This window comes from Penicillium bovifimosum (assembly GCF_028826915.1).
Source record: "Penicillium bovifimosum strain IBT 22155 chromosome Unknown utg000006l_segment0_segment0, whole genome shotgun sequence".
In the NCBI taxonomy this organism is placed as follows: domain Eukaryota; kingdom Fungi; phylum Ascomycota; class Eurotiomycetes; order Eurotiales; family Aspergillaceae; genus Penicillium; species Penicillium bovifimosum.
In genome coordinates, this window is record NW_026622715.1 from 1,584,332 (window position 1) to 1,610,593 (window position 26,262).

General features: G+C 50.5%; 5 protein-coding genes across 5 annotated transcripts; 2 read left to right on the plus strand and 3 right to left on the minus strand.

Annotated features, from left to right (window-relative positions):
- Positions 1-508: 508 nt before the first annotated feature.
- On the minus strand, positions 509-1,771 carry N7515_008249 (NAD-dependent epimerase/dehydratase family protein; the record flags this gene model as incomplete). Its single annotated transcript, XM_056668993.1, has 1 exon — positions 509-1,771. The coding sequence occupies one exon, from the start codon at positions 1,769-1,771 to the stop codon at positions 509-511; it is 1,263 nt and encodes a 420-aa protein (XP_056518823.1).
- A 760-nt stretch (positions 1,772-2,531) lies between these two features.
- On the plus strand, positions 2,532-3,927 carry N7515_008250 (spherulation-specific family 4 protein; the record flags this gene model as incomplete). The annotated part of the gene is made up of 3 exons (XM_056668994.1): positions 2,532-2,752; positions 2,954-3,311; positions 3,607-3,927. The coding sequence occupies 3 exons, from the start codon at positions 2,532-2,534 to the stop codon at positions 3,925-3,927; spliced, it is 900 nt and encodes a 299-aa protein (XP_056518824.1).
- Positions 3,928-8,189: 4,262 nt separating this feature from the next.
- N7515_008251 (endo alpha-1,4 polygalactosaminidase) lies at positions 8,190-9,122 on the minus strand (the record flags this gene model as incomplete). The annotated part of the gene is made up of 1 exon (XM_056668995.1): positions 8,190-9,122. One exon carries the CDS (start codon positions 9,120-9,122, stop codon positions 8,190-8,192), a length of 933 nt encoding a protein of 310 aa, XP_056518825.1.
- Positions 9,123-12,397: 3,275 nt separating this feature from the next.
- agd3 (putative extracellular serine-rich protein) lies at positions 12,398-15,140 on the minus strand (the record flags this gene model as incomplete). The annotated part of the gene is made up of 2 exons (XM_056668996.1): positions 12,398-12,664; positions 12,723-15,140. 2 exons carry the CDS (start codon positions 15,138-15,140, stop codon positions 12,398-12,400), a joined length of 2,685 nt encoding a protein of 894 aa, XP_056518826.1.
- Positions 15,141-17,193: 2,053 nt separating this feature from the next.
- gtb3 (glycosyltransferase family 4 protein) lies at positions 17,194-25,988 on the plus strand (the record flags this gene model as incomplete). The annotated part of the gene is made up of 3 exons (XM_056668997.1): positions 17,194-17,271; positions 17,361-17,450; positions 17,517-25,988. 3 exons carry the CDS (start codon positions 17,194-17,196, stop codon positions 25,986-25,988), a joined length of 8,640 nt encoding a protein of 2,879 aa, XP_056518827.1.
- Positions 25,989-26,262: the final 274 nt, after the last annotated feature.

Genomic DNA, 26,262 nt, shown 5'->3' on the forward strand with positions numbered 1-26,262 from the left:
ACGTGAGTGTTCCACAAATCACGATAGTAGCACCTGCCACCACAACAAAGCCCCTCGACAATTCTCAAGCAGGCAAAATCTTGACTCATTGTCATTCCGAGCTCCAAAGATTTCAATTCACGCGATTTATAAGATTGTCACCTTGGCCTCAGGCGTCCCTTTCGTCTCCCCAATTGCTCTGCAGCCCTCAACCTCAACAGATGGTTTCTGGAATGCCATTGTGTACCCTCTACAAATGCAGACATCAAAGCAGAACTTTTACTCAATTCGACTCTAGCTGAAAAGGATGCGTATACATGGTATACGCCCAGAAGCGAAACAGCAGACATGGCCGAGAATGCTCACAAGTGACGCAACTCCAAGGAATATGCTAATGCAAAGAGAAAGCACATACAAACAATCATTATACCGAAACACAAGCCTCCAGCGCGGCCATGTTTCGGGTGGTAGGTATTAAGAACAAGCGAAAAGAAAATGATCACAGCTGGCCGAGGAGTGCAAGCGCCTGCTATGAAGACAGACCACTGACATCCAAGAAGTTGCAGATGTCCTGGCATGCGTCCTTCAATGTCTTCTCCGTCTTCCACCGGAGCTCATTCGATGATCGCTCGACAACCGCAACACAGGCTCCAACGTCACCTTCACGGCGGGGTGCGGCCCGTCGAGGAATGGGCCTTTGAATGACTGACTCCATAGTGCTGACCACGTCCATCACGGAATTTCCTTTCCCTGTTCCGAGATTGAATGTGCGGAAATTCTCTGCCAGCTTCCCTTCGGTGGCCGAACCGAGCGCAGCAATATGCCCACGAGCCAAATCACTGACGTGGATGAAGTCACGAACGGCAGTGCCATCCTCGGTCTCCCAATCTGTCCCAAACATCGAGAGCTCGGAATACTGGCCGGTCATCACCTTGACAACGACTGGAAGTAGATTTGTCGGTGCTTGTCTTGGGTCCTCACCCAAGAGGCCCGATGAATCGCAGCCGACAGGGTTGAAATAGCGGAGGGCGACAATGGTCCACTCGGGATCTGATGCGGCCAAATCGGCTAAGATGGTCTCACACATCCATTTCGTGCGTCCATATGGGTTGGTGATTCCAGTGCAGCCGGGTTGCATGACTTTCTGCGAGCCTGTGTGATCTGTGTATACCTCTTCCTTGTGGACACAGAGTTCTTCTTTCAATGGAAGGCCTGACGTCGCAAGGGTTCCGTATACGGTGGCGGAAGATGAAAAGATGAAGGTCTTGATACCGAAATCTCCCAGAGTTGAGGCAAAGTCGACAAGACCACTGACGTTGTTGGAGTAATACTTCAATGGCTTCCGAATGCTCTCTTCAACGGCTTTGTATGCTGCGAAGTGGATGACTCCGGCGATTTTCGACTTGGGAGTTCCCCACCGGGAAGGTAGCCGGTACTCTTCAAGGAGCGCTTCAAGAGCTTTGGTGTCGCGATAGTCATGGGCATGCAATCGCATAGATGGCATTCTACTGCCATTCTCCGCATGGTATTTCTTGGCCAGGAGGCTGATACGGTCGAAAACGTTCTCGAATGCATTGCTGAGATTGTCGATCACAATGACGTTGTAGCTTGCCTTGAGCAGCTCAAGTGTTGTGTGGCTGCCGATGAAGCCGAGGCCGCCGGTGACGAGAACATGGCTTTCCGACGGGATGTTGCGCAACAACTCATGGAGGTTGTCGAATGGATCTCCCGCCTCTGTTGCAGGTGTGTCCAGGGAAAGAGGTGACCAGGCAGGACTACTCCTATCGGACATCTGGGGGCTATCCGACCTTGAAATGGAACTTGATGTGGCCTCCATCAGACGAATGATCAATGATTTATAGCTCGGTTATAATGACCGCCAGTGACACAAGAAACAAGAAATGTCCGATGCGATCATATGACGAAGACTGAGACTTTCTGGTCTTCCAGTGGGCCGTTCACCAAGGTTTTATACAACTCAAGCGAGGTACCTGCGTTTCCTGACTCAGGGTTCACCTTTTGAGTTCATATATAATGTCATCCTTGCTTGGCGAATCAGGACTCAATACCGTCTCCGGCAAAAATGGAAAAAGAAAGTATATGGCACAAGCATAAGCGGAATAAAAAAAGAACAAAGAGGGTATTAGGGGAGGCGTGGGCACGAACTGTCTAGGTGGAACACCATCGGGCAGGATCCCCCTTGGTGGGCCAGACATGCGGCTGGGCCTTGGGATGCTTTGTACTTCCAAGGCTCTATGTGCCTCCACCCGGTACGTGAAAGGCTCAGCTTGGCTAATTGAATAATGCAATTATTATTTTCTTTGGATTTTTGACGATTTTTTCTAGGTCTCATTCAACACCCTTTCTGCAGTTAAGCCCCCACCATCCACTTCGGCGCCATGACACTAACACTTTGTACTGATGCAATTCGATCTGATCCATTGATATTTAGCTGATCGCTACTGTATGAATCCATAGCCTTATGTATACAGAGAGTCTTCGTGAAACCACTTTCTATTCTCTTTCCTTTCACCTTATCGCTGTAACACAATATGTCGGAACCTGAAAAACACGTGAGCAAGCGCAAATGTCTTAAGTCGAAGCGCTCTCGTTTCATCTTAGCAATCGTTGTCCTCATTGTCATTATTGCTGCCGTTGTCCCCCCCGTTGTGGTCACTACTCGCAAAAAAGACAATATGGGTCCTAAAGCAAAGGTCTTCGTTCCACTTTACGTGTACCCTGCTCCTGAGGCTTGGACGCCGCTGGAAAATGTGTATGTCTAACCTTTTTCATCTCATCACCCCCCTTTTATCCCAGTTTCTGCCCTCCCCGATATTTCATTCTATCCCGGCCGGTAGACCGCCACACTCACAGTTGTGTCGCGCCGTTCGGGCGCCAAACCACCACGGATCGAAATAAGACCGGAGAATAAAAAAAGAAATGAATGCAAAAGTACAACTGCTGAACACCACAGGATCTCTGCCCACCCAGATGTCAATTTTACCGTCGTAATCAATCCAGGAAACGGTCCTGGGCCTCTCGCCCTCCCAGATGCCAATTACACCCGCGAAATCCCCAGGCTCACTGCTTACCAAAACGTGCGTCTGTTGGGTTATGTGTACACCTCATACGCCAAACGAAACGTGTCTGCTGTCCGCCAGGATATTCAAACCTATGCCGACTGGCCTACCAATTCATCCAACCCAAACCTGGCGGTTCGAGGAATCTTCTTCGATGAAACTCCCCAACAATACGATGCTCAAACCTTCACGTATTTGAAAGGACTGACGGACTTTGTTAAGGACCTCGATGGTCTTGGTCCTGATAGATTTGTGAGTCCGTTTCATGCTGAGACCCTGTTTTTTATCCCACTTTACAACTATCCACAGCCACCATACCACACCCCTGTCCAGCGTCATGGCTCTTGGGGCTCTATACATCTTTCGTTCTTTTGATTTGTCCTATTTTATCCCCGTTTACCCTCGCCTCACTATTCCCCGCCCTGAAGCCACACTATGGGTTTATTGATCCCCCATCCCTATACACTCCATATTCCACAGCATCACATCGGCTTCCCCTTCTGGGATACATAGGCGAACTCCATGAATACTAATCAACACTATCCAGGTCGTTCATAATCCAGGTGCTGTTCCCGACTCTCGGTACTTGGCAACAGCTGATTCAACGGTCGTGTTCGAAGCTGCCTACGCCACTTTCCAAGAACGGCAGGGCGCCAAGTTGTTCACCAGTATTGCTGACAGCAATCGCACACAACTTTGCGCTATCGTTCACTCTGTGCCTGAAACCGTTGAGGGCAAGTCGCTTCGCGGTCTCGTGAAGCAGGTGCGCAAGGTTGCCGACGAGGTGTACATCACTCATCTGGATACGAACTATTATGCCTCATTCGGGTCTAAATGGACCGAATTCGTCGATTTGATGGCGGCTTGATATGTGAATAGGTCATCTTATCTTCATGTGATAGTTATGCACTGCACAAATTGGATCAGCGAGTAAGTGCTTTTGGACATGTTAACATGTTTTTGGTCAGTTGGTTTAATGATTCAACTGATCTTTCGAATCTACTTCTGTACTACGATTGAATGATTTCATGATCTGGCACAATGTATGCAATGACAAATTCTCCGTCTATTCCCCTGTCATATCGATACACAATCTCAGTCGATTTCGTTATTGGGAGCTATCGTACGTTTTTAGGGCAAGATGGAGTGGGGAATGCGTATTGTGGTAATTTTCACTTGTTCTTTTTCTTACCGTCTTTCCGAACGCCAAGAATTCGATACACCGATACATGCACTATGTAAGCCTCTATGTAAGGTGCACCCATTTCCACCATTCACCGCGAACCTGTCAAATGGAACATGTGGCGAAGGTAAAAAAAACTACCATCGGCTACAGATCTGAGATCAGGGCATTCAATGTCTAGGATCGAAGCGAGGCCGTTTGTCGTATAATCTCCGCTCGATACGAGCCTCAACCAGACGTGGCACACCGTGAGCTGTTCATGACGATGGCAGCAAAAGGTGGCGATATAAACATGTTCCAAGTAACTAACAAGGTCTGCACACCTTCCTTTATTGGGTCACGAATCAGCCCAGACTTCTACGTCGCAATGTCTCTGAGTTACCGCCCATCCGATCGATCCTTGAAACATGCAGATAATGTAGCGCTCTGTATGGAGCGCACGCACACACAATGCCATCTCAAACCTTGGTACGGAGTAGAAATCCCAAAATAACCCTGCAGGTCTGGCGCTGGACTGGGCTTGGCAAGCGTAATAGTTCCAGCCACCGTTTCAATTGGCGGTGCGCTTCCTGGATACAGATCGGGGTATAGTAAACTGGAACATCTTGAGACAGAGCCGAAACTGAGCCAAGTATACTAGTGCCAGGTGCCTAGCTACAATACTCCTTTTCCAAGCCCGGTTAAATAGAGTATGATTAGTGAGCAAGCTTGAGCATAACCTACTACAACGGCAGAGTAGGACATGACGTGACCAACGGAAATCGGGTAGTGCATTAGGTTGACACTAGGCATAGGTCATCGCTAAGCCTGATATCCAACTGAGATCATGCATTTGAACAAAGACAGCCTATGCATGTAGGTATAACGTGGTGCAATGCGGCTGGAGCTTGCATACTCGACCTGTTCTATCCAGCGGAGTCATATTTCCAGGAACTAGACTCGACCGCCGTCGGACGCTGTTACACTAAGACACGACGCACAGCTCTCAGTTTGAATTGAAGCTTTTGGCTTGTCCCCGGTGGCGGTGGAAATGCTACTGTTGCGGTCGATATTGATCTCTTGTCTGGTGCTTCATTCCTTCTTGGGATACCCGGTGGATCCTGGTAGTCCGCTACGAGTGCGATCTATATCTTGTCCATGCTTGACTTTGGTAGGTGCGATAAACTAGACTCATAGAGCAGGAGTATCGCGAACACTTTCACATAGTTATGATCAACTTGCTACTTGGTAACTTTACATGTCGTAGTTGGAGCTGTTCAGCTGGTGATCCCTAACACAGAGCTAACGCTGATAGTATCCCGGAAGAGCTGCCGGGGCAAGTCATCAACATCAGCCCTTGAGGACGCCTAGACGGGACCAAGCCCAGCGTGATCACTTCCAACAAGCATAAGTGGATACGTCTAGATCTGGATACCGCGGTGAACGATTCTCCGCTCGTGAGTCCAGATCTGATATCGGGTTCGCATGGTCCCTCGCTTTATCCTGCATTCCTTCCAAAATCCTACTCAGACACTCGAATCGAGGTTATTCACACCCGACCTATTTTGGTTGTGGAGAACAACACATTCCAGACCTCTCGTCAGCTCGCTTAGCCATCAGGTTCATTACCTAGTCTCTAAGCCTTGTAAGCACTAATTTGGACCTCCCCTTGGTGAACGGTTTCCGTCATAGCACTGCCAGCTCGATATTACATGTAGAAATATGTGCCGAACGTGACGAGCACCAAAACGAGGTGGCAAAAACTACCTACTAGCCGCTGAGCTCCATCACCAATAAGCACCGCCATCCATGGGTTCACGGGGAATATCCGCCCGGGATAGCCACTCGGGCAGCCGATCGTAGCGCCCTCTCATCTCGCGGCTTATTGCTTTTTTAGACGACGTGATCCGAGTAGCATCACTCGGATCACTGGGTATACACATAGCCGACACGAAAGGGGTTCGAGCCAGCTAGCCAGCTACATCTTTAGAAGCGCCGGATAAAGAAAAAGAACAGGAGACAAGATGGCGCAGCTACGGCAACCTCCGGTCGGCATTGAATCCTTCACCGGTCTTCGTATTCTCGGCTGCAAGATGCGAGACATGTATATTATCTCATTCTGAGATGAGACTTGTGTCGATTGCGGTCAGTCATGCAGCGCAGAGGCTGATCAGCTTATTTTCGGCAATGCTACATTATATCTACAAAGCATCGATTGAGTATGTAGTTACAATGCATAAAACAACACACCTACCTATTCCGGTAAGCGAGTTCAAATTCTCAGCCCTCCGGCGCATTATGCAAGGGCAATGACGAAAGGGCATGTAGAAGTAGAAGTTAACGATCCCCGTATGATGATAAATCTGACATGTCGTGATTCAAGATCTAGAGTCGGCGGAGTGGCGGGGATAAACTCATTCTGAGTAGTCCACTTTCCTTTATTTACGACGGGTACCTGATACACGTACCAGCAGGTGTATGTAATTAGCCCGCTGTATTGAAATAAAACATCAGAAAAATACACAGCCTTAACACTTGTACGGAGTAAGCAGCGTGTCCCCGAACCACGGAACCCACCCGTAAAAACCACATGGCTAACCAAAAATTACCGGAAGAGCCCACTTTCCCCGGCCGAAGGTTCTTGGAAGATTCGGATACACTAACCAATGACACCGAGGTGACAGCTTCGATCCGACCTGGTCCAGATGTACATGCCAAGAACGCCAAGATAAGCAAACAATAGTTGAATAATCGATAGCTCCCAAGTCTTCGCTGTCGTCCGATAGGAAAATCTCACCTGTTTTTATCTTCTTTGCGGTTTGTATGCTCGTTTGGTGCGCTAGAAAGGCGGGATCGACGATCGTATGTGAGGTGTTGCGGTTGCTCGTTTGCGCGAATTTCTTAAGTTGAGTTCCATTTCTTGGATGGATCTGCCGTGAATGCTTCAAACGCGCTAGGATGCCGGCGTATATATTTTTCCGAGCCTCGGCGTTGAATAGGCTTCCTTGGAAACGAGTCTTGTATACTCCGTAGATCAAGTGACTTTGTCAGCGGGGCTGTTTACAGAAGGTTCCGGGCAATCGGTACTAGAACGGATAAACGACGCGTTGTTCAATTCATTATTCCTTCACTATAGCCATGGTGTAAGTGTCAACACAAACAAAACAGGCCCTCGCGAAGCAATGGTCTATTCTCGGCAGTATCTAAACGCCTTCCTCGCTTCACGAAGGAACGAATCGGACACACAGAAAAACAATAGGAGGCTCGTAATCCGCACTAGCGGCAACGGTCACAGCCACAGCAGAGATGACGACGCTAGAAAAGATGAGAGCTTTGCACCGAGGGTGGCACGGCTCGTTGGGTCTTCTGTCGTGAGGTAAGCATTGCCCCTGGCCTTGGTGCCAATACTCGGAGTCGGGGGTTCAGAGAGCCGACGTTAGATGGTGTTGGGCTGCTTTGATGGATGGGCGTAGCTGAGTTTGGGGTGATGGTGTTGGTGAACATGGGCTCCTGTTCGGGTAGAATATGGCGATTGTCGGCTCGCGTTGGGCTTTGTCTGCGATGTCCCAAGGGAGCCGCCACAGAGCGCTTTCGCTTCCAGTTCTATGTGATTGCGGTACTGTGGTATCGAATCTCGTCACCGTCTGTCCATGGTTATGGTAGCCGAACGTGAGTTTCCAAAATTTTGGTGCGATAAAACCCTCCACCCAGACGGGAAGATACTTTTGTGTAAGACGTCAAGGGCTGAGGATGCCTAGCTTCACATGTCTTTCGACCTGGGAAATATAGGCGTCATGCGCTTCGTACGAATTACCAGTGCACACATCCAACTGATACACGGCGCTTGAGATCCATGGAAGGAAGAATGTTTTGAATAATGCGCTGAAATAAATGTCTTATTAGGTACTGATACATGCAATGCAAAATTCCAATGATCTCATGATGAGCCCAGTCCAAACCCAACCAAATCAGGAACAGTACTCAACCCAATTATCCAAGTCCATATTCTTAACGACGGTCGAGAAGTTACCCGACTTGTGCGCCGTACAAGCAGAGCTCAACTGCTTAGTCGACACAGCCTTGTTGTTATTCGTCGTATCACCCTTAGGGTACTCGATCTGGAAGACAGGCTTATCCGCATGAACAAAGGCAGCATACGTATCACACTCGTCATACTGAGCGCACTGCTCATTAACACACCACTGCATGTTCTCAATAACAGAGGGGATAATGGACGCGCCATTCTTGAGTCCAACAGAGAGACCACGGCTGTGAGACTGCCCGGCCAGCCAGTTCACGTAGTCGACAGCTTTAGCCTCAGTAAGACCAAGTCCATTGTCATTGTCGTACCCGTCGATGTTATCAGGATCCACTCCATCGCAGCCCTTTTCCACAGCGACATCAAGACGCGCCTGCATGATCTTGCGGACCTTGGCGGACTTGACGTTCAGCCATTTCTCGCCGGGCCAGTCGTCAAGGTTCTTGCCAAGGTCGGCCTTGTCGAATTCGTCGGCATCATCGCGCCAGTCCTCGTATGTGCCGGCGGAGAAGTAGCAGATGACTTTGCGGCCCATCTTTTGGAGGTTTGCGATGGTGGCTTTGTCGTTGTCGAAGAGGTCGATGTCGTAGACTGGTGCCTCGATTGATGTGTCGAGGTTGTCGGTCTTCAGAACGATTTGCCACTTTGTGCCAACGGCTGGCTGCCATTTCACGGTGGTGTTTACTGGAGTCCTTGTGTCGGTGTCACCATCATTGTCATCGTCCCCGTGATTCAGGCCGATTCCCAGTCCGGCGCCTAAACCGACGCCCAATGCAATGATAACGAGGGCGATGGTTCCGATGACAAGGATCTTCTTCTTAGTCGACCAGGCCCACCAGCCAGACTTTGACATTCCGCTCATTTCCGGTGGTGTGAGGGGTAAGGGAGGGGATAATGTAGGAGACGGTCTCAGGGGATCTTGTTAATATATCGATGAGACCAAACAAGAGCCTTGTGGATTATAATATTCAGCGATGATGAGGAAAGAGAAAAAAAATGGAGACGTGAAGATCAGTAGGCACTAGAACGGGAGATAGACATCTTTAAGCTCAAATCGACAGGGTCCAGATTGCAAGATCAACGGGGCTGAGGCGTGGAGATCTTCTGCGGTTCCAGCGATCACCGTGGCTTGAATGTGACCTTAAGGGATGCACCAAGTACTGGACCTGGGGTCCCCGGTAGAAAATAATTTAGACCTTCCAAATAGATAGTGAAACTCACAAAGGAGAAGACAATAGAGGAACAAAAATGCTGATGCCTAGGGCGGAAGACGCCAAGAGTTTGCCAACTTCATTGGTAGGACAAAAGATGAAATAAGCGGAAAATTAAAGTGAAGTTAAGGTGAGACATGTGATCAATTTGACTCTCTTTGTTCTTTGATCATCTTACTATGATTACTATGAACGAAGATTTTTCTCAATATTGAGCAACCAGGCAATCCCCCTACAAATGAAAGAGAAACACAGATCCATAATGTGGCATTGGCAAGCCACAGGAGTCCAGGGGCTGACAGTCGAGTTTTTCACATCGCCAAGATGGACATTGTTGCCGGTCACCAATAGACCGAAGGGTGCGACGCCGGCTGTTCCTAGCTTGCAGCCGATGCACCTATTCGCCCGAAATAGACTCAATCAGACGAAAATCTCAGTTCGCCAAGAAGAACCTTCTATGTGACTATACTACATGGAGAGTTTGCCAGCGAAACATCCAGAGCTTCGTCCCTAACCAAACTAACTATAAATTGGTCATCTTACGACTTCCCAAGATCAACCAGTACCTCTGAATCCTCTCCATCTGGAACATCGCCAATGAACAGAAGGAACGATGCATGTGCTGGCAAGCGCCTTGGCCTTAGGCGTCTAGAATTGAGTTCGAGTCTTATTTACCGATCTCTGTCATGATACGGCGGTATTCTACACTGGTAATTTACTGAATCATAAAAACCAAGAGTATTTTTGCAAACAACCCGAGAACCGAACCGCTGTTTTGTGCTAGCCCTAAGTCTAACTCAATCCGCTTCCAAGACAGGCTAACTCAAAGTCAAGATCAGTCGATTTAGAAATTCGTCTGTGCAATTCCGGCAATTCGGATGCGGTGATCACCAATCCTGACTTGTCAGCCTCCTGGCCCCGAACAAGGATACCCATCATCTGATGCCTTGAAATTCTGTCTGAATGACGCCTATGTGCCAGGGGTTCAATCTTGACCTATGGATTTAAAATCTGCCAATGTCACTCTACTATGTAGTAACAATCTACAGTCACAATCATCTATCATATGTGACCATAAATACCGGTTTAATTCAAAGACATACAGTAGTTAGTCAGTATCCGCTACATTCGCCGTCCTTAGATACATGTGACCTGTCAAAAACCATCCTATCCACGTTTGGCTAAGCCCTAAGCCCAAATTGAAGTCTGAAGACACGCTAAAAGAAAGGGGAAAAGCAAAAGACGCTAAGCCCGATCGGCCGGGGGGATCTAACTCGTCGGTAACCCAATCGCCTGATTCTTCCCCTTCCCGCACTTCTGTTGGACGCCACACCCGCTTACTGACCGGAAAATCCCAAATATCCACTCTATACGAGCCGATGAAGGACTTTTCACCGTAGATACAAAGCTCGAGCCTGCGCCAAGACCGCGCTTAACACCTTCGAAAAGGTTCCGTTTGACAAGTCAGCACTAACGGCTAACCCGTTTGATCGTTCCTGATCTAGAATTTCGGGACTCAGGAGTCAGGACTAAGCTGCACGCCAAGCTTGTTCGTCTTAAGCAGTACTTGGTCGTATTCGTTAAATGAGTCTATATTTACCTCCTGCACGCTAACCACTCAACTGGAAGAAATATGTACGATAAATTCAATTGGTTTTTGAAGCGGCTGATTCCAAAGCAAATCTCGAGGCTAAGCTTGACTCGTCGTACACGACACAAATTGCAAAAATCCCACTCGGCCCAGTACCCCCCGAGACCGGGTGGCTTTCCTACCCAGCACACCCTTCTACATCGACGGAAAGCCCGAAATGGTGCCGTCCCGCAGGCGTAATGCCAAATTGAGCTAAGCCTCTTCCATTGCGGGCACTGATAGGGTAGTGCCTTGGAGGTTGAAAGTGCTTCCCGAGCCCGCTCTGAAAGTGAGGCGTTGGGCTGGCGTTGAGGCTCCAGGCAGATACCTTCCTACTTCCATTGGATAGCTACGCAGTATATTGTAGACTACACAGTAGCGTTTTCAATGTACCCCGCATCATCACCCCTGTAGCTCACCACCTGCGACCCACTGGGCGTTAAATATTACTACTACTACTACTACTACTACCCCTGTAGCTCACATATCAAAGCAGATATTGTGACTTGCACTTGCGGTCTATCTACTGACTGGCCTCTGACTTCCGAGACATGTTGAGTTTTTCGTGCTTGGCATCTTATCAATCTGACAAGATCCGGTTCAGCGGAAAAATGGCTGATGATGCGGTGAACTAAGTAGGATAGAGTGAGACATTGCGACGCAGTTTTTGGCTGAGGCTTCTCTTGGGTTTGGGTCAGAATAGATCGGATAGGGTTGCCTTTTGGGCCAAGATTGATTTGTCTCGGGTTCGGTTCGAAGGTCCATGGGGCACTGGAAGGGTTCCCCTTTTGGTGTTGAGTCGGGCATACCTAGCGGATAATGGCTCGTATTTCTTTGCTTATGGCGTGTGCCTTTGGACCTGCAGCGCGGGGCTACGATGAATGTTCCGCTCAGGTCTGACTCCTGGATGACGTGTCAGAGTACATTGTTGAGGCTCCAAGGTTTTCTGTTTTAGGAAGGAGGTTATGTTGTATTCAGCCCTGAAGGTAGCGGTGATGTTGACTACTGCAAAGCGTGTTCAAGGCATGGTGACAAAGTTATTGTAGGTATAGAGATCCTTCAACATAATGTTGGCGCAATCAGTCATTAAGAGCATACCTATGGAACCCTTTCCCGTCATTATTGGTATTAACAGAAACGCATGCATTTTTTCATCACAAATTTAGCTTCAATATATAGACCATATTATTGTCATCCGGAAAGATATCCACAAGAGAGAACAAAGAAATGGTGATCAACAAGAGGCGGAAGTTATATGCACTTCCAAAATTAGAAAGGAATCATGTTAGAAGACTCTTACAAGGAAATGGGAGTGGAAAGAGTGAATGTAACAGGGGACCCGGAAAGGTTGACCCAGACGGTCAGGGGGTCGACGCCCAACTTCTCAGTGGTGAAGCCCTGGGTGCTGGTGGGAGCAACGGGGAAAGTCACAGGGATAGCCTCAGAGCAAGTGTTGCCGGTGGCAGACACGGTGACACCGGTAATCTTCTTGTTCTCGGTGACGTATTTCAGAGAGTAACCACACTTGTCACGGTTGTAACGGGCGAGGAAACCGGCGGACATCTAAAAGCGATTAGTACTGGAAACAGGATATCAGGGGTTTCTCATGACATTATCTTACCTCCTGGTGAGTGAGAGTGATGATGGGCCATTCAGCCAGACGGACAAACTCCTGCACCTGGGTCTCAACCCAAGCCTGCATGATAGAGTACTTCTTCGCCACGCCGTTGATGGTGATGGGCTCGACATCAACGTTCCGAAGATTGGCCTGGTGGAACATGTATCCATCGTGGTAGAGACCGAAGAGATGGCGCATGGTGTCGGCCTTCTCGGTTTCCAGAAGATCCTGGAAGGTACCGACACCAGCTGAGGTGTCGATCCATTCCTGGGTGGTACATTCGGGGGTGTCACAGTTGTAGTAAATGCGAGTGGCCCAGCGAGGGTTGATCTGCATACCATCGAATCCGTCGTTATCGAAGGTGGTAAAGATGGGCCACATGTCATTGACGGGGTTCAGCAAGGCAGGGCGAGTGTTGTCACCAACGCAGTTGGTAATGCCATTCTCCCACCAGGCGCGAAGGGCGTCACCGTTGTGAAGACCAGTAATGGCAGGAGGAATGATACCGTTGGAGGTGAACTTGGTAGCCTTGTCGATACCGACAGCCTTGAGCCAGGCCTGGTTGAAGCTAATCTCCTTGAGCACATCGCTGTAGGTGGCGTTGTTCTGCTCCAGGTGAGTGTAGGTGTGGGAGATGTGGCCGAACTTGTTGAGGTTGCTTTCGGTAGTCCACCACGCAAGGAGCTCATCCATGGCGGTGCAAGTCTCGGTCCAGTCGTAGGTTTTGGGTGTGTCGGGCCACAGGTTAGTGCCGGTTCCGAGAGGCTTCTTCCACTCGAGATCAGTGTCAGGAGGTGAGTCATACTCAATGGCAGATCCGCAAGCGTCCCAGCCAGCTTCTGAGCTATCGGACGAGTTTTCGATGTTTCCGTTACCGTTGTGACCAACTTCAACAAAGTAGGCACTGCCAGGGGGCATCCTGCTGTTGATATCATCAGACCACGAGGCGATGTTGGCCATGTCGGAAGCGCGAATGCGGAAGTTATTTCCAGCGGGGTGATAAATTTCGGACTCGAGGAACATGTCGTCAATCTGGGTGTTCAGGTGGACACGACGGTGTCCAGCGTACAGTCCGCGGGTAATCCAGGTAATCCATGCGTGCTGCAGGTAGCTGGAAGTAGAACTCCAAACAGTGTCAAATCCAATGAAGAATGCCATCTGCTGACGGCCATCAAAGTCGTTGATAACAGCAGCGACACTCTCATCGGGGAAGCCAGTGGTGGGAGAGAATGCGGCAATTTGCTTGGTGGAGGTGGTGTTGCTGATAGTCGCGGGATAGTGCCAGAGGCCAGTGGTGCTGACACCGGCGCCAGTCTTGAGTCCGGATGTGGGGAAATCACTGATATCAGTGAAAGAGATAAGTTGGTCAACGCCATTGTCACAGCAACCACCAAGAGCGCTAGCACCATATTTGGGGCCTGGGTAAACATCGTACTGCACCATGCGAACGCCATACTCAAGCTGATAAGCATAGAGCTGAGTCCACTGGTCAGTGGTCAAAGCGCTCTGGTATCCCGTTGCACCATAGTCATAGCTGACTTCGCCAGAGATGACAATACCACCGAAGTTTCCTCCAGCAGTGCCATTGAGGTCGGGCAGGGCGGCACCAGTGGCGGGAACGATCAGAGTGCTGAATGGGATACCGTATCCATTAAGTCCAGAGCTGGCAACCTTTGCGGAAGCAGCATCTCTGGCAATGACCAGGATCTCAGCTGAAACAGCGTGGCTGATAGCAGTTGGAGACGCGGACGGCGTGACGGACATTGTGGGAGTAGTCGCGGTAGCACTTGACGAAATAGGTGTGGATGAGACCGGAGACGAGACCGGAGATGACGAAACGACAGAGGAAGACGAGACTGCAGAGGAAGACGAGACTGCAGAGGAAGACGAGACTGCAGAGGAAGACGAAACTGCAGAGGAAGACGAAACGACAGAGGAAGACGAGACTGCAGAGGAAGACGAGACTGTAGAGGAAGACGAGACTGCAGACGAAGAACCGGTGAAAGTCGAAGTTCCGGTGTGAACAGCGGTGCTGGACGGGAGAGTGACAGTCTCTGAGCTTGAAGGAGATCCGGTAGGACTTGCGTTCGACGTTGTAACAGTCACAAAGGTGGTGGTGGGAGTAACAGTGGCTGTAGGCGAACTACCGCTATGAGTGGCAGAGGAAGACCCCGACACCGAGACAGAAGTCGACGATGCAGTCGAAGTGAGAATCGCAGTCGAGCTCACGCCAGTACTAGTAGGAACACTAGTAGGAACACTGGTAGGAACACTGGTAGGCGTAGAGGTCGGCGTAGAGGTCGGAGGACGGTAGGCAATGACAGTCGGCGAGCTCTGAGGCCAAACACCGGGGGGAGTGTCGCATGTTATAAAGGCATAGAAGCAGCCGACCTTCAAGGCCCAGACTGGCACGGCAACCATCTTGATCTCGGCCAGGCACTCGATAGGGAGGGTCACACAATATGCACGTCTGTACCACTAACGACTGAGAGCTAGGGATTTGGATACGTATACCCAAAAAACGAATGGAATTAGCTTGAGTGGGTGCCCACTTCCAGGTGCATGGATCGTCTTCTTTATAGCTAAGTAAGATCAAAGATTATGGGGTAAGCAAACTTCAAGGCCAATCGCCTTTTGTGTCTAGGGTATTTAGCCATTGAGTTAAGCCCAAATTAACTCGCTAGGATCAGAAGTCTCACTCGGCAGTCCGCTCGACAGGTGTCCATGTGGCGCAATGTCTTGATTTGGTAGTGTAGGGCGAACGCCGCTTAATCTTCCGAGGGGTCTGGGATCCGATGACTTGGGAATGGAGATAATTTGAGGGCGCTATACACATACTCAGGTACGGGGAGAACCACCCTGTAGGCACGTATCCACGTACATAGATTACATGCTTGCTGCGTAAGTGTGTCACTCGAGGTGACTATTGGTCCATGAAGATGGGCATCTTGGCAGGGTCAGGGGGAATTATGCAGGCTGTCGAAATTTTCATCACCATTTCCCAGTAATTGTGCCTTTGTGATAAAAATAATTAATGAGAGGGGGCAAAAAAAAGCAAACTAACGTAGCCAGCCTCCATCACGGCTCCATTTCATGTAGGCCATCGATCCGATCTCGAGACATGGAGGAGACGGTGGTAGGGCTAGAAGCTCCGACAACACATTGTGCATATTCGGGGCCGACGCTACAACCTTGATGACCGAGGGTACTGCCGTACAGTTGGGGCTCTTATCGTGTCCAGGTCCGATTCCAAGCCACTAGACCTCACTTACTTACCAGGATCAGACCTTGTGGGGAAAACACAAATGTCTTGCCTAGGTTGAAAGCAAAATACACAGTACAGGGTATGAGGTGTGACACCAGGATCTGTATGTATTTACGGGTCATAGGTAGTACACCAATTACAGTATTTTTCACTTCCCCGTTTGGAACTCCAATATTCGGTTTGTTTTTTTTTCTTCCAATCCCGATATCTGCCTCTTCCACCTCGCACTCGGTCTCATTTGGTCTTTGTAGTCTCAATTTTCATTCTTTTATTGGAAGGCTTGTTTTAAGATTTTCCGACTTATCTTTTCTTGTTTTAGCCAAGACTCACTTTTCCCAGTCCTGTCCACCGCTGAATGAGATGGTGACTTCTAGCCCCGTGTCTAACGGCTGAGTGACGGCGCCATCCCTTAGCTTACGAGCTAACAGGCGAAACCCGACTTAATCGACACATCTTGATATAGGATATGATGTGTTCAGTTGATGTGTTCAATGAGATTCAATCCGAAAGAGCCGTCAGGTACCCGAGGCCCAACATGTTGGATCGAGGGATCCCCCATAATATCCGCCACGACATCAATCGCATGGCGATGTCACACACATGGCAGGAGGAATGTGCCCATGTACGGTGTAATGTCCGTATCCTCGACTCCACCCTTGTCTCATCCTCTGATGCGTCTGTTTATGTGGAGTTCTTTAGTCCCGCATCGAACAAAATCCTCTTAGCGTGCTATTTTTGCCCCATTTGCTTAGATCTCTTCAATTAGACGCCTAGAACTGCCACCGGGTTATACGGCTCTTCTTTGTCTCAAACAGTCCATAAGAGGCGAAGTTAGAATAATTATATTTTAGAATAAATCTTCTTTTTCTAAACTGCCCCCCTGACAAGTAGCAAGGTAAATCCTAGGAGGCAAACCGGTCGATTCTACTTATGCGGCTTGGAGTGGATATTCACTGAAGCCGTTCCCCACTACTCTTTTACCTTATCATCTTGTCAACACCTGAGCTTCCCTAAGCTCTCCAAATTTCTCTCGTTCAGCGTTGGCAACCTTGGCTTTGCTCTCACATCAGTCACTCGTTTAAGCATGTCGCTATAAGCATTCGTGTGTGAGAAAGTCTTAACTCTATACTTGGGAGCACTACATCCCATCTTGTCCCTCTGATATTGCGCCAACGAGACATCGAGTCAAAGACTCGACAACTCGACATCATGGCCAAAGTAGAACACCTTCCAGTCAGGCCGCATCCGCTTGGCTGGGATGCCATGAAAGATCACTGGTGGCAGTATGTATGTTGACTCCGGTCCTTTTTACAATTTGACCCTCGGCACCCATGTTGTAGGTATGGAACACAAAGACATACTAACCAGTTGTCTAGGTATTCATCGGAGTGTTACTATTAACAATAACTATTGGCACGACATCAATCATATACTCTGGGATAAGGAGACTTGTGATGTACTACAAGGTATGATATAATCCTCGAGTCCTTCGTCATCGTCACCGGGCTAAAGGCTAACGCTAAACCTTACAGTCGAGACCACCTTCGAACAAGTTACCTGCAAATGTTGTATCTCGTTTGGACAAGCTCGCCAACCACAAGCTTAATTTGGTCCACACCCACCGGCACAAGGAAAAGCCCAAAAGCTTCGGCGTATACTTGGGTAGCTTCGAAGACCCGCCTACCACCGCCCAAGAGTCACTTTTGCGAGAATGGGATGCTTTGATTGTGGATCCCTTTCAGGCAGGTGTCGCCAAAGCTATTGCCAGACATCAGCGCACTCAAGTTTTTGGTCGTATCGATTTCGCAAAGATTCTCCCCCCTAAGGCATCAGCGTTGACCATGGTCGAGAAGGTGGAGGAAACTCTCACTAGCAGTTTCCATGGGTCCACATTCTCTGGTATCCTTCTCGCAAACTGGGAAGAAATCCTCCGTCCTACCGCTCGGAGAAAGCTGTTGGAGGCCATCAGCAGTCTCGGGCTCACAGTCTATCTCGAGACAGAACCACCACATTTTCTGAAAGATCGGAAAGCCGTGCAGAGTGAGGCAGTCGCCGGTCTGGTCATTCGTAATGCGAGCATCATGTCTTCGGGAGAAAAGCGAGATTACTTCCAAATGGCGGAGCTACAGGCAACAATCAAGGCGTTCGTTTCAGAATCTTGCATGAGAGACTTTGTCGTGATGGCCTGGGAAACTACCGACAACAATGTCACTGTGCCAAACGCTATAGTCCGCCGATCCATCCAATGGTGTGGCTTTTACAGTGCAATCACCTGGATCGGTTCGGAAGCCGCTCTTTACGATGCGGAGCTGAATATCACGACTCTGGAGCCTCTCCCTGCCTTTGGCTGGTTGAAAGAGGCTGAAATCATGAAGGCACATGATGCCTGGCGATTCAACTCGAATATCATGCCCACCCCTGATAAAAAAGCCGGCTGGGACATTCTCAAGCCAGTTTTCCCTGTTGTCAAGGCTTTGCTTGACTCGTCGGAATACGACTCCAGAGCCCCTGTTAGCCCGACTTATCGACTGCGTGATCCTCCGGAATGGGTTGCACAAGTCAAATCGCAAGGCAGTCCGCTCTCGATCTCCATGTCAGGAATGGCCTATAACTCTCTTGGTTGCTTCCCACTTGGGTCGGACGCCAATCCGCTAGCCTTTGCTGAAATTGTCCAATCTCAACAGCGTCTGAAATCCCTCAATCTTCTTCACCCCGTTCCCGCGACCAAGATACAGAGCATGGGACTTCTTTTGCGTCAATTCCATGACTCACTGGATCTCTCCGAGGATGACGATCACTTAGCCAGCTCCATCAAAGAGCTTGCACACTGGGCATCGAACGATTTGTTACATGTGAATCTTGCTCTAGACTCCGGCTTGCGCAAAACCTCCGACTGCCGATTCTGGGCTGTCTTCGATATGGAAGGTGAAGGCATTGAGATCTTCGTATCAAAGAATGCGCAAGGCCTGGCTGGAACTATTCTTCACACTTATCTATCGGCTAAGGGATTCCCCAGGCATGTTTGCTTTGAAGCTGAGGCAACTTTCGCGACGTGGTCTCAGGACGTTTCCAAGGATACTGGCCTCCCTCGTCGGTTAATTCAAGATATCGATGTTCTCAGCCCTGAGGAACGTCTCCTTCTCCTGCAACACCTATCCCTGACGGATGCCCACAGCGATATTTCTGAAGCCATTTGCATGTACATCCGCAAACAACTCGTGAATGGCCCTTCTTTTTCCCAGTTGAAAGCTTTAAACACCGTGGGTTACCTCGAGAAGTCTACGTCTGCCGAAGATCTGATCAGATCTCGCATCAACTGGTACTTGGATCAAGGGTGCAGTTACCCGTCTCTCGATGTTTGCCTTGACCTCTTCCATCAAGCCGACAGCGTACTCTCTGATGTCTTGCGATATCGTCGCGAAGATGAGCTCGCTGCCATCACGAGTGGTCTCTGTGCACTCCTCCAGGGTGGCGCCGTTGACGCGTATGTGGATATGATGGCACTTGCGCTGTTCTGCGCCGCCAGAAAGGGTGCATTTGAGGAGATTTACGCAGAAGTCACTGATCGAAACCCTCTGTTCAACAATCATTCCGATCAGGCTGCCGCCTTCGCAGAGTCATTTGCCCTTGGATCCCGATGCGAAGCCTACTTCGACGTATCGCCCAGTGTTTTCGGAAAGCTGTTGTCCGACCGGTTTAGAGCCTACTATGGAGAACACCAGCCGCCTAACTGGGTCAACGGTGCTCCGCAGCTTGCGACATCTTATGCTGGAGCTCAAATTGATGTCAATCCCGATGACCAACCCAAGGCTATGCGCGGATACCAGCGATTCACTTTCATGAGTGTCTTCGCCATTCCGGCTTTGATTGATATTGTCCTGCTTACCATGATCGGTCGCGGGCTTTATCTTTCTGCTGCCATGACCCACGCTGAGCAGGATAGTGCAACTATGGCGCTGATGATCTCTCTCCTGCTTTCTGGTGCGATCGGTACATGGATCGCTTGCGGTGGCCCTTACTACCTCATCTCGATGGCTTTTGCTGCAGCGAATATGTTCGTTCTCATTCGCCTGATCGCCGGTATTGCCTTCACTGTTGCCGGTGGCTTGATTGGTTTCGTTGCCATTTCTAGCGTTCGAGGCCCTCGCGCTGGTATCATCTTCTACCTCTACCTGATCGCCCTGACCATCTACTTCTCGACTTTTGCCTCGCTTGCAAGCTTCAGTTACCCCGGATCCACGTTTTTGTCCGGTCGGAAGCCGATCATAATGTGCATTCCAATCCTTTTCTTGGGGCCAATCATCACAGCCTGGACTGGCAATGACTCCGCCGTCTACCTCGCCGTGATCTATCTCTTCATTGGTATTCTCTTGCTCTGCCTTCGGTCGGTCACTTCCAAATGGGTCACTTGGTACCAATCCATGCGACGCACCGATGATACTGAGATTCGCAAGTGGTACATTACCGCCTATGGAAACAATGACGAGAAGGTATTTGCGAACCTGAGCGACCCAGCTGCTCTTAAGCTGGCAAGAGAGGCCCTCTCAAAGGACGTCTTGGCTGAGACGAAGCGCGGCATATTTTCCAGGGCATCCAAAGACAAGATGGTCGTCGAGCTTGCCCGGGACTGGGAGTCCACCAATTTCCTTCTCGACTGGTACTGTCGACATGCAGATGTTCCAAGGCCGATTCCGTTCAGTTCTGGCTGGAACATCCAAACAAAGGTTGCACTCGACACCCTGCGTAACTCCCAGAAAGGTCTCCGTCTGCACAATGCCTTCGTCCACTGGCGTCAGTCGAGCAAGGAAATTGGATGCGGCGTTCTCTACTTTGTGCTTGCTCTTCTCGACAAATGGGCACAGCTTCTGAGTGGCGGTAAGAATCTCGGTCTCGCTGCCGGGTCGAACTCCAGTCTCTCTCGGGGGGTAAACGACGCCAATCGAATGGCTGTTGGCTTTGCCCTTGCGTACTACCTGATCGGAGCCGTGCTCATTGATACCAAGGCCCAGGAGCTCCACGAGGCTCTTGGTAGCCAGGCTCCTATATCTGTTACAACCGCAAAAGAAATTCGCATTGCCCAGAAAAAGGAGGTGCAGCTCCGCCGAAAGGTATACTGGCGAGTGCTCGGCAGATTCCTACTGTGGCACGTCTGGAGTCTTGCGCTTGCCACTGCTCTCATATGGACCTTCCAATCCTCGGTCGAAGGCATGGCCGTCTTCTTCTCGTACGTTCTCGCCTACACTGGCTTGATTTGGTATCAATACACAAAGATCTTCACAGGTCCTCACGCGCTCAAGCCTCTACTTATTGGTATCTGCATTGGGTTGCCGATCGGTATCGCCCTGACGGTCTGTCTACCGCGTGATTTCTTGTACTCTCAGGTCATTGGACTTGGCTCTGCCACTTGGACTGTTGCCATTCTCGCGCTGTGGAATGCTAAAATGGGTATGCCAAACAAGGTGGACTCTCCAGTCGAACTCGGCCGGACCTTCCATGCGTTCACCACGCCCTGGTCGGATCCCGAATGGTCTCAGCAGGAGCTTCAGACTTTCTTCGAAAGCTACTCGCTCCTTCCTTCCGATTCCCGGTTCAAGCTAAACCCCAATGTTCATCCTGGAGTTGAGATCAAGAGTGCCATGATGTCTCGCAGGGAAGAGCTTCGAATCGAAGAGGCCTTCCCTGGCTCTAAGGACATTGTCAAGACTGCTATTTCCGCGTGGGAAAAGGGTGATATTGTCATTGAGCTCGTTTCTCCTGGTTCCCTTGGTCCTGGCAATCGTGCTCTCAGTTGCACCACTGAAGGAAAATTAAAGCTCGCGATCACCGTTGGAGGACTCCTGGATGAGCGTCTCGACATCAGCGCAAATTGTCAGATCATTGCTGAAACCTTGCTTCATGCTGTCACGGAGCTGATGATGGGCGTGCCTCACGAATATGCATCATTGGCTGGATCAATCGTCTCTGGTGGAGTCACTCACACAATGGCTCGACAGCTTCGCGAGGAGGCCAACACAACCACAGTCGTCCGTTGGGCTAAAAAGGAACTTCTCCGACAGCTTTGCCTCGGCTTTGAGGCCGATATTCATTGGGACAAGCTTCCAAGCGAAGTACGTGAGGTGCTACTGAAGCGTTGCTTGGGTCAACAGTGCAGCCTCTCCAATAGCCAACGTCAATGGCTTCAGCAGAGTCTTTGCACGTTCGATACTGATGACCTCGACGTTCATGTTGCCCGTTGTAATCTTGGCGCAGCCACTGCCATCAGCGTTCTCGATTATGCTCACTGGGGCACTGGAGAAGCTGCTCTTCCCAAAGAGCCGGAAACTTCGAAGTACATTTCCTACATTCCGCGGAAGCTTCCACTCGCGCTGTCGCTAGTTCGATCACCTGCGGCTTACATCTACCACAAAATGGGCACAATCGTCAAGTTCTTTGTTGTGGCTTTAGTCGCAGATCCGGAATTCCAGCGAGAGTTCAATTTTGTCACTCAGGACCTTCCCACCGTGGTTCGTGTGCCGGTCGTCTTCTTGTTCAATATGGTCTGGGTGTATTCCAAGCTTGTCCAAGACTTCATTCTGTCATTCTTCCTCTTCAATGGTCGGCAGAATGTCAAACGGCTCTGGGAGGAGACCAAGGGCATGACAATCCACATCAAGAAGAGCCGTGTTCTTATCAAGGGTCTGGAAGGCACCTTCACAGCCTTCAGACATCACGAGATTGATGGCGGCTTCAAGATTTACCACTATGCCGGCGAGCACAAAACCGAGCCCAGGGAGGTCAACTCCCTGAAGTACGTCAGCACCTATTCGGGTGAGATGTTGCTTCTGGTCAAGCAGGAGTTCAAGGATGGCAAAGTCACCAACGAATATCACTACGACTACCGATCCCCATCTAAGAAGGGCTTCAAACTGAGCAAATCCTCTTCTCGCATTCCACTCGGACGTCGTTGCGTGTCAGGCGCGAATCACCTCCAAAGTGTCCAGTACAATCGCAAAGGTCTGATCGAATCCGGCTCATACATGAAGGACGGCAATCTGATCCGCTTCAAATACCACTATCGCAAGAACCCCCGTTTCGGCGATGAGTTGCTACGAGCCGAGTTCGTGCTGTCCCACATCAGCTGCACAGTGTCTTGGTGTGCGCCTCCGCGTCGCCACCCCGAAAAGGTCGAGCGCTGGATCCCTCACTCCAAAGTCACCGAGGCCAGCTTTGTCCAGGGCGCCGATGTCTACGAAAGTCGCTGGCTGTATGATCACAAGTTCCACCCCACCATTTTCACCACCATCAACGGGCAGAAGGTCCAGACTCCGCCCATGATTGAGAACGATTTCCTCGGTGTCCTTGCCAAGCCGAAGTATACCAGCTTCGTGCATGACAATCCCTTTTTCTACTGCGACAGCCTCCAGTCAAATCTGTTCACGCGTACACTCGGACTGACGAAGAAGCGCTTTGTGGTGTCTACTTCCCGGGCTCGCTCCCTGATGTGGGCAGCCTGGAAGGATCGTGTTGATTTCGATGCAATCATTGTTCGCTGGATGGATGACCGCATCCTGCGCAGAGATAGAGTTCTTACACCTTACTGGCGCAGTCGTGACTGGGGCAACCTTGGGGCTGCGAAGAAGTATATGGATCTCCGCGCTGATGCGATCATGGCCAGTGCCGATCTGGACGATAACATCTCCAGCTGGACGCCGCTCGCTGTCAAGATCACTGATCTGCTCAACTTCGGCCCTGGTGGCGATGCCGTTGTCAACACTCGCTCCAAGGACTTTGGCCTCGACACTGGCAAGACTCTGCATGTCATGGCCGCCGATAACGGTACTTGGCCCAACGAGGGTGGTGGTGTCTCCGCCTGTCGACGAGACATGATCAACTCTCTGCGAACCATCAAATGGCACATGATCTGCGAGTCTGCAAATGACTTTGGTGTCCCCAAACACCAGACCGAACAGAATATTCAGTCGCTCAAGCTCATCCCGCTTTGGGGTATGGACTTCCTCACTCCCACTCACGGTTTGTTCCAGAACAAGCTCGATGCTGAGGTAGACAATGTTACATCCGCGAGCGAATTCGACATCAAGATGAACTTCATTCCGATTTTGACTGCTTTGGTGAAAGGCGCTCGTGCAGTGCATCTCTCGAAGGCTGACATCCACCAGGCGACACGAGCATTGGTGAACCTGAACACATACTTCCAGGAGTCCCGTCATTGGACGCAAGTCTGGAACAGTGACTTGGTGAAGCACAGCTGGCGAGAGCTGTGGTTGACGCAAGAGATGTCAAACACCATCCCATCATCGGACTGGTTCGACACCGAGCTCCCCACCTTGGCCTCACTTGACGTTGCCTTGGAGCTCTGGTATCGCTATCTCTTCATCTTCTCAATCCCGGTTCCCGAGAAAATCCCCTCCACTTTCCAAGCCTCCCACCACAGTGTCAGTGCCTCTTACGGCGTCGTTTGCAAGATCAAGCGCAACTGTACCTTGCAGATTTGGGACCACGCTATCAGTTGGCGTGAGACCAATCTCTGTCTGTCGTCCGCCCTGTGCAAGCTCTCTCCTTTCGTCCGGAACGCGCTTCTTGGATTAATGCGCATCACCTCTGTCCTGACCCTTCATCACGCAGACATCATCCTCCCCTGTGCAGACTTCTTCAACCCCGGCTGGGAGGTCGAGATCGGTACTTGCCAAGGTACAATTGAGCACCGAAACACCTTCCGCCGGAAGATCGACCCCGTCGTCAACGGCATCACCGACATGCAGAAGTTCGCTCCAGTCAAGGAAATCAAATCCGAGCGTCCAACAGTAACCATGTTGTCCCACGTCTGGTACGCCAAAGACATCAAAACCGCCCTTCTCGCCGCCGACATCATCATCAACCAGTGGAAGTTCGACGAATACCACCTGGACATTTACGGCGCCATCGACAAAGCCCCAACCTACTCAACCGAATGTCAAGAAATCATCGCCTCAAAGGGTCTCCGCGGCAAAGTCACCCTCCGCGGCACCGCCGACCCAATGAAAGTCCTCGAAAACACCTGGCTCTTCCTAAATTCCTCCCTCTCCGAAGGTCTCCCCCTCGCCCTCGGCGAAGCCGCCCTAACCGGCGCTCCAGTCGTCTGCACCGACGTCGGCGCCTCCCTCCGCGTCCTCAGCGACCCGGACGACTTCTCCCGCTTCAGCGCCGTCGTAGCCCCCAACGACGCGCTCGCTCTCGCAAAAGCCCAGATCGGCATGCTAGCCATGCTCGGCGAATGGAGCAAACACGCCGATGACACAGCCCCCGCACCGGTTCTCACTTCCTCTCCGAATGCCGCGGAGGTAGCTGCCATCACGCGTCGCATGTACGAGAAGAGCGAACATCGCCGCAAACTCGGCATGATGACGCGAAAGATCGTGCAGAAGTCTTTCAGCGGTGATCGGTATCTGCGCGAGCACGAGCAGATGCTGTGGATCGGCAAGTCGGCCAAGATGATGGCCAGTCGCGCCGCGGGTGAGCCGATCGAGCCGGCGGATGTCGCGGCTGCCATTGAGTCAGGCCCTGATGAGGAGATTATCACCATCCCGCGCGGTGTTGTGCATTCATGGCGCTCGTCTGCGCAGTCCGGTATCTCCACGGTGTACAGCTCGACATCCCAGTTCCCCGGTCGCGGGTATCAGCGTCCGATTTCGGATTTCTCGGCTATGAGTATGAGCAACGTTTCGACGGATACTGAGTCGTATGCGAGACTGCCGGTCTTTGCGCCGAGACATTCGGTCATGTCGAATAATAGTTCGCCGGGTAGGGTGTCGCCTATGTGGACTTCTAACCATCGTTTGTCTGTGCTCGGTGCTCGTCCTCACTCGCAGACTCGGACTGGGTCTTACGCGCGTTCGCTCTCGACTGTTGGTCGCGAGCAGTTGCGTGGTTTACATCGTGAAGACTTCCTTCCGTACCGGAACTCGGATGTGAGTCTCGCGAACAGAGAGGACTTCCTTCGAGCTGGGGGAATTTCCCCAAGTGGCTGATGGCTCGCTTGAGACTTGAGTTCTCACTTCTCCACGCCCCCTGATTAGCTACCTTCCCTTTTTACATGCACATACTGCGCCTTTGTATACTTTTTCTTTGCTGCATTATTGTTCATATTTCGCATTATTCGGTGTCGAAGCGCCGAGAAAAGGGCGCCAATAGCCCTCTGTTCATATGCTTTCCCCTTTCTTATACCAGCTGTTGTTTTCGGCGAGTCAAGAAATTGTTCTATACCTCTTCAGCGCCTGCATTGTCTTTCAAGATCATCCTTTA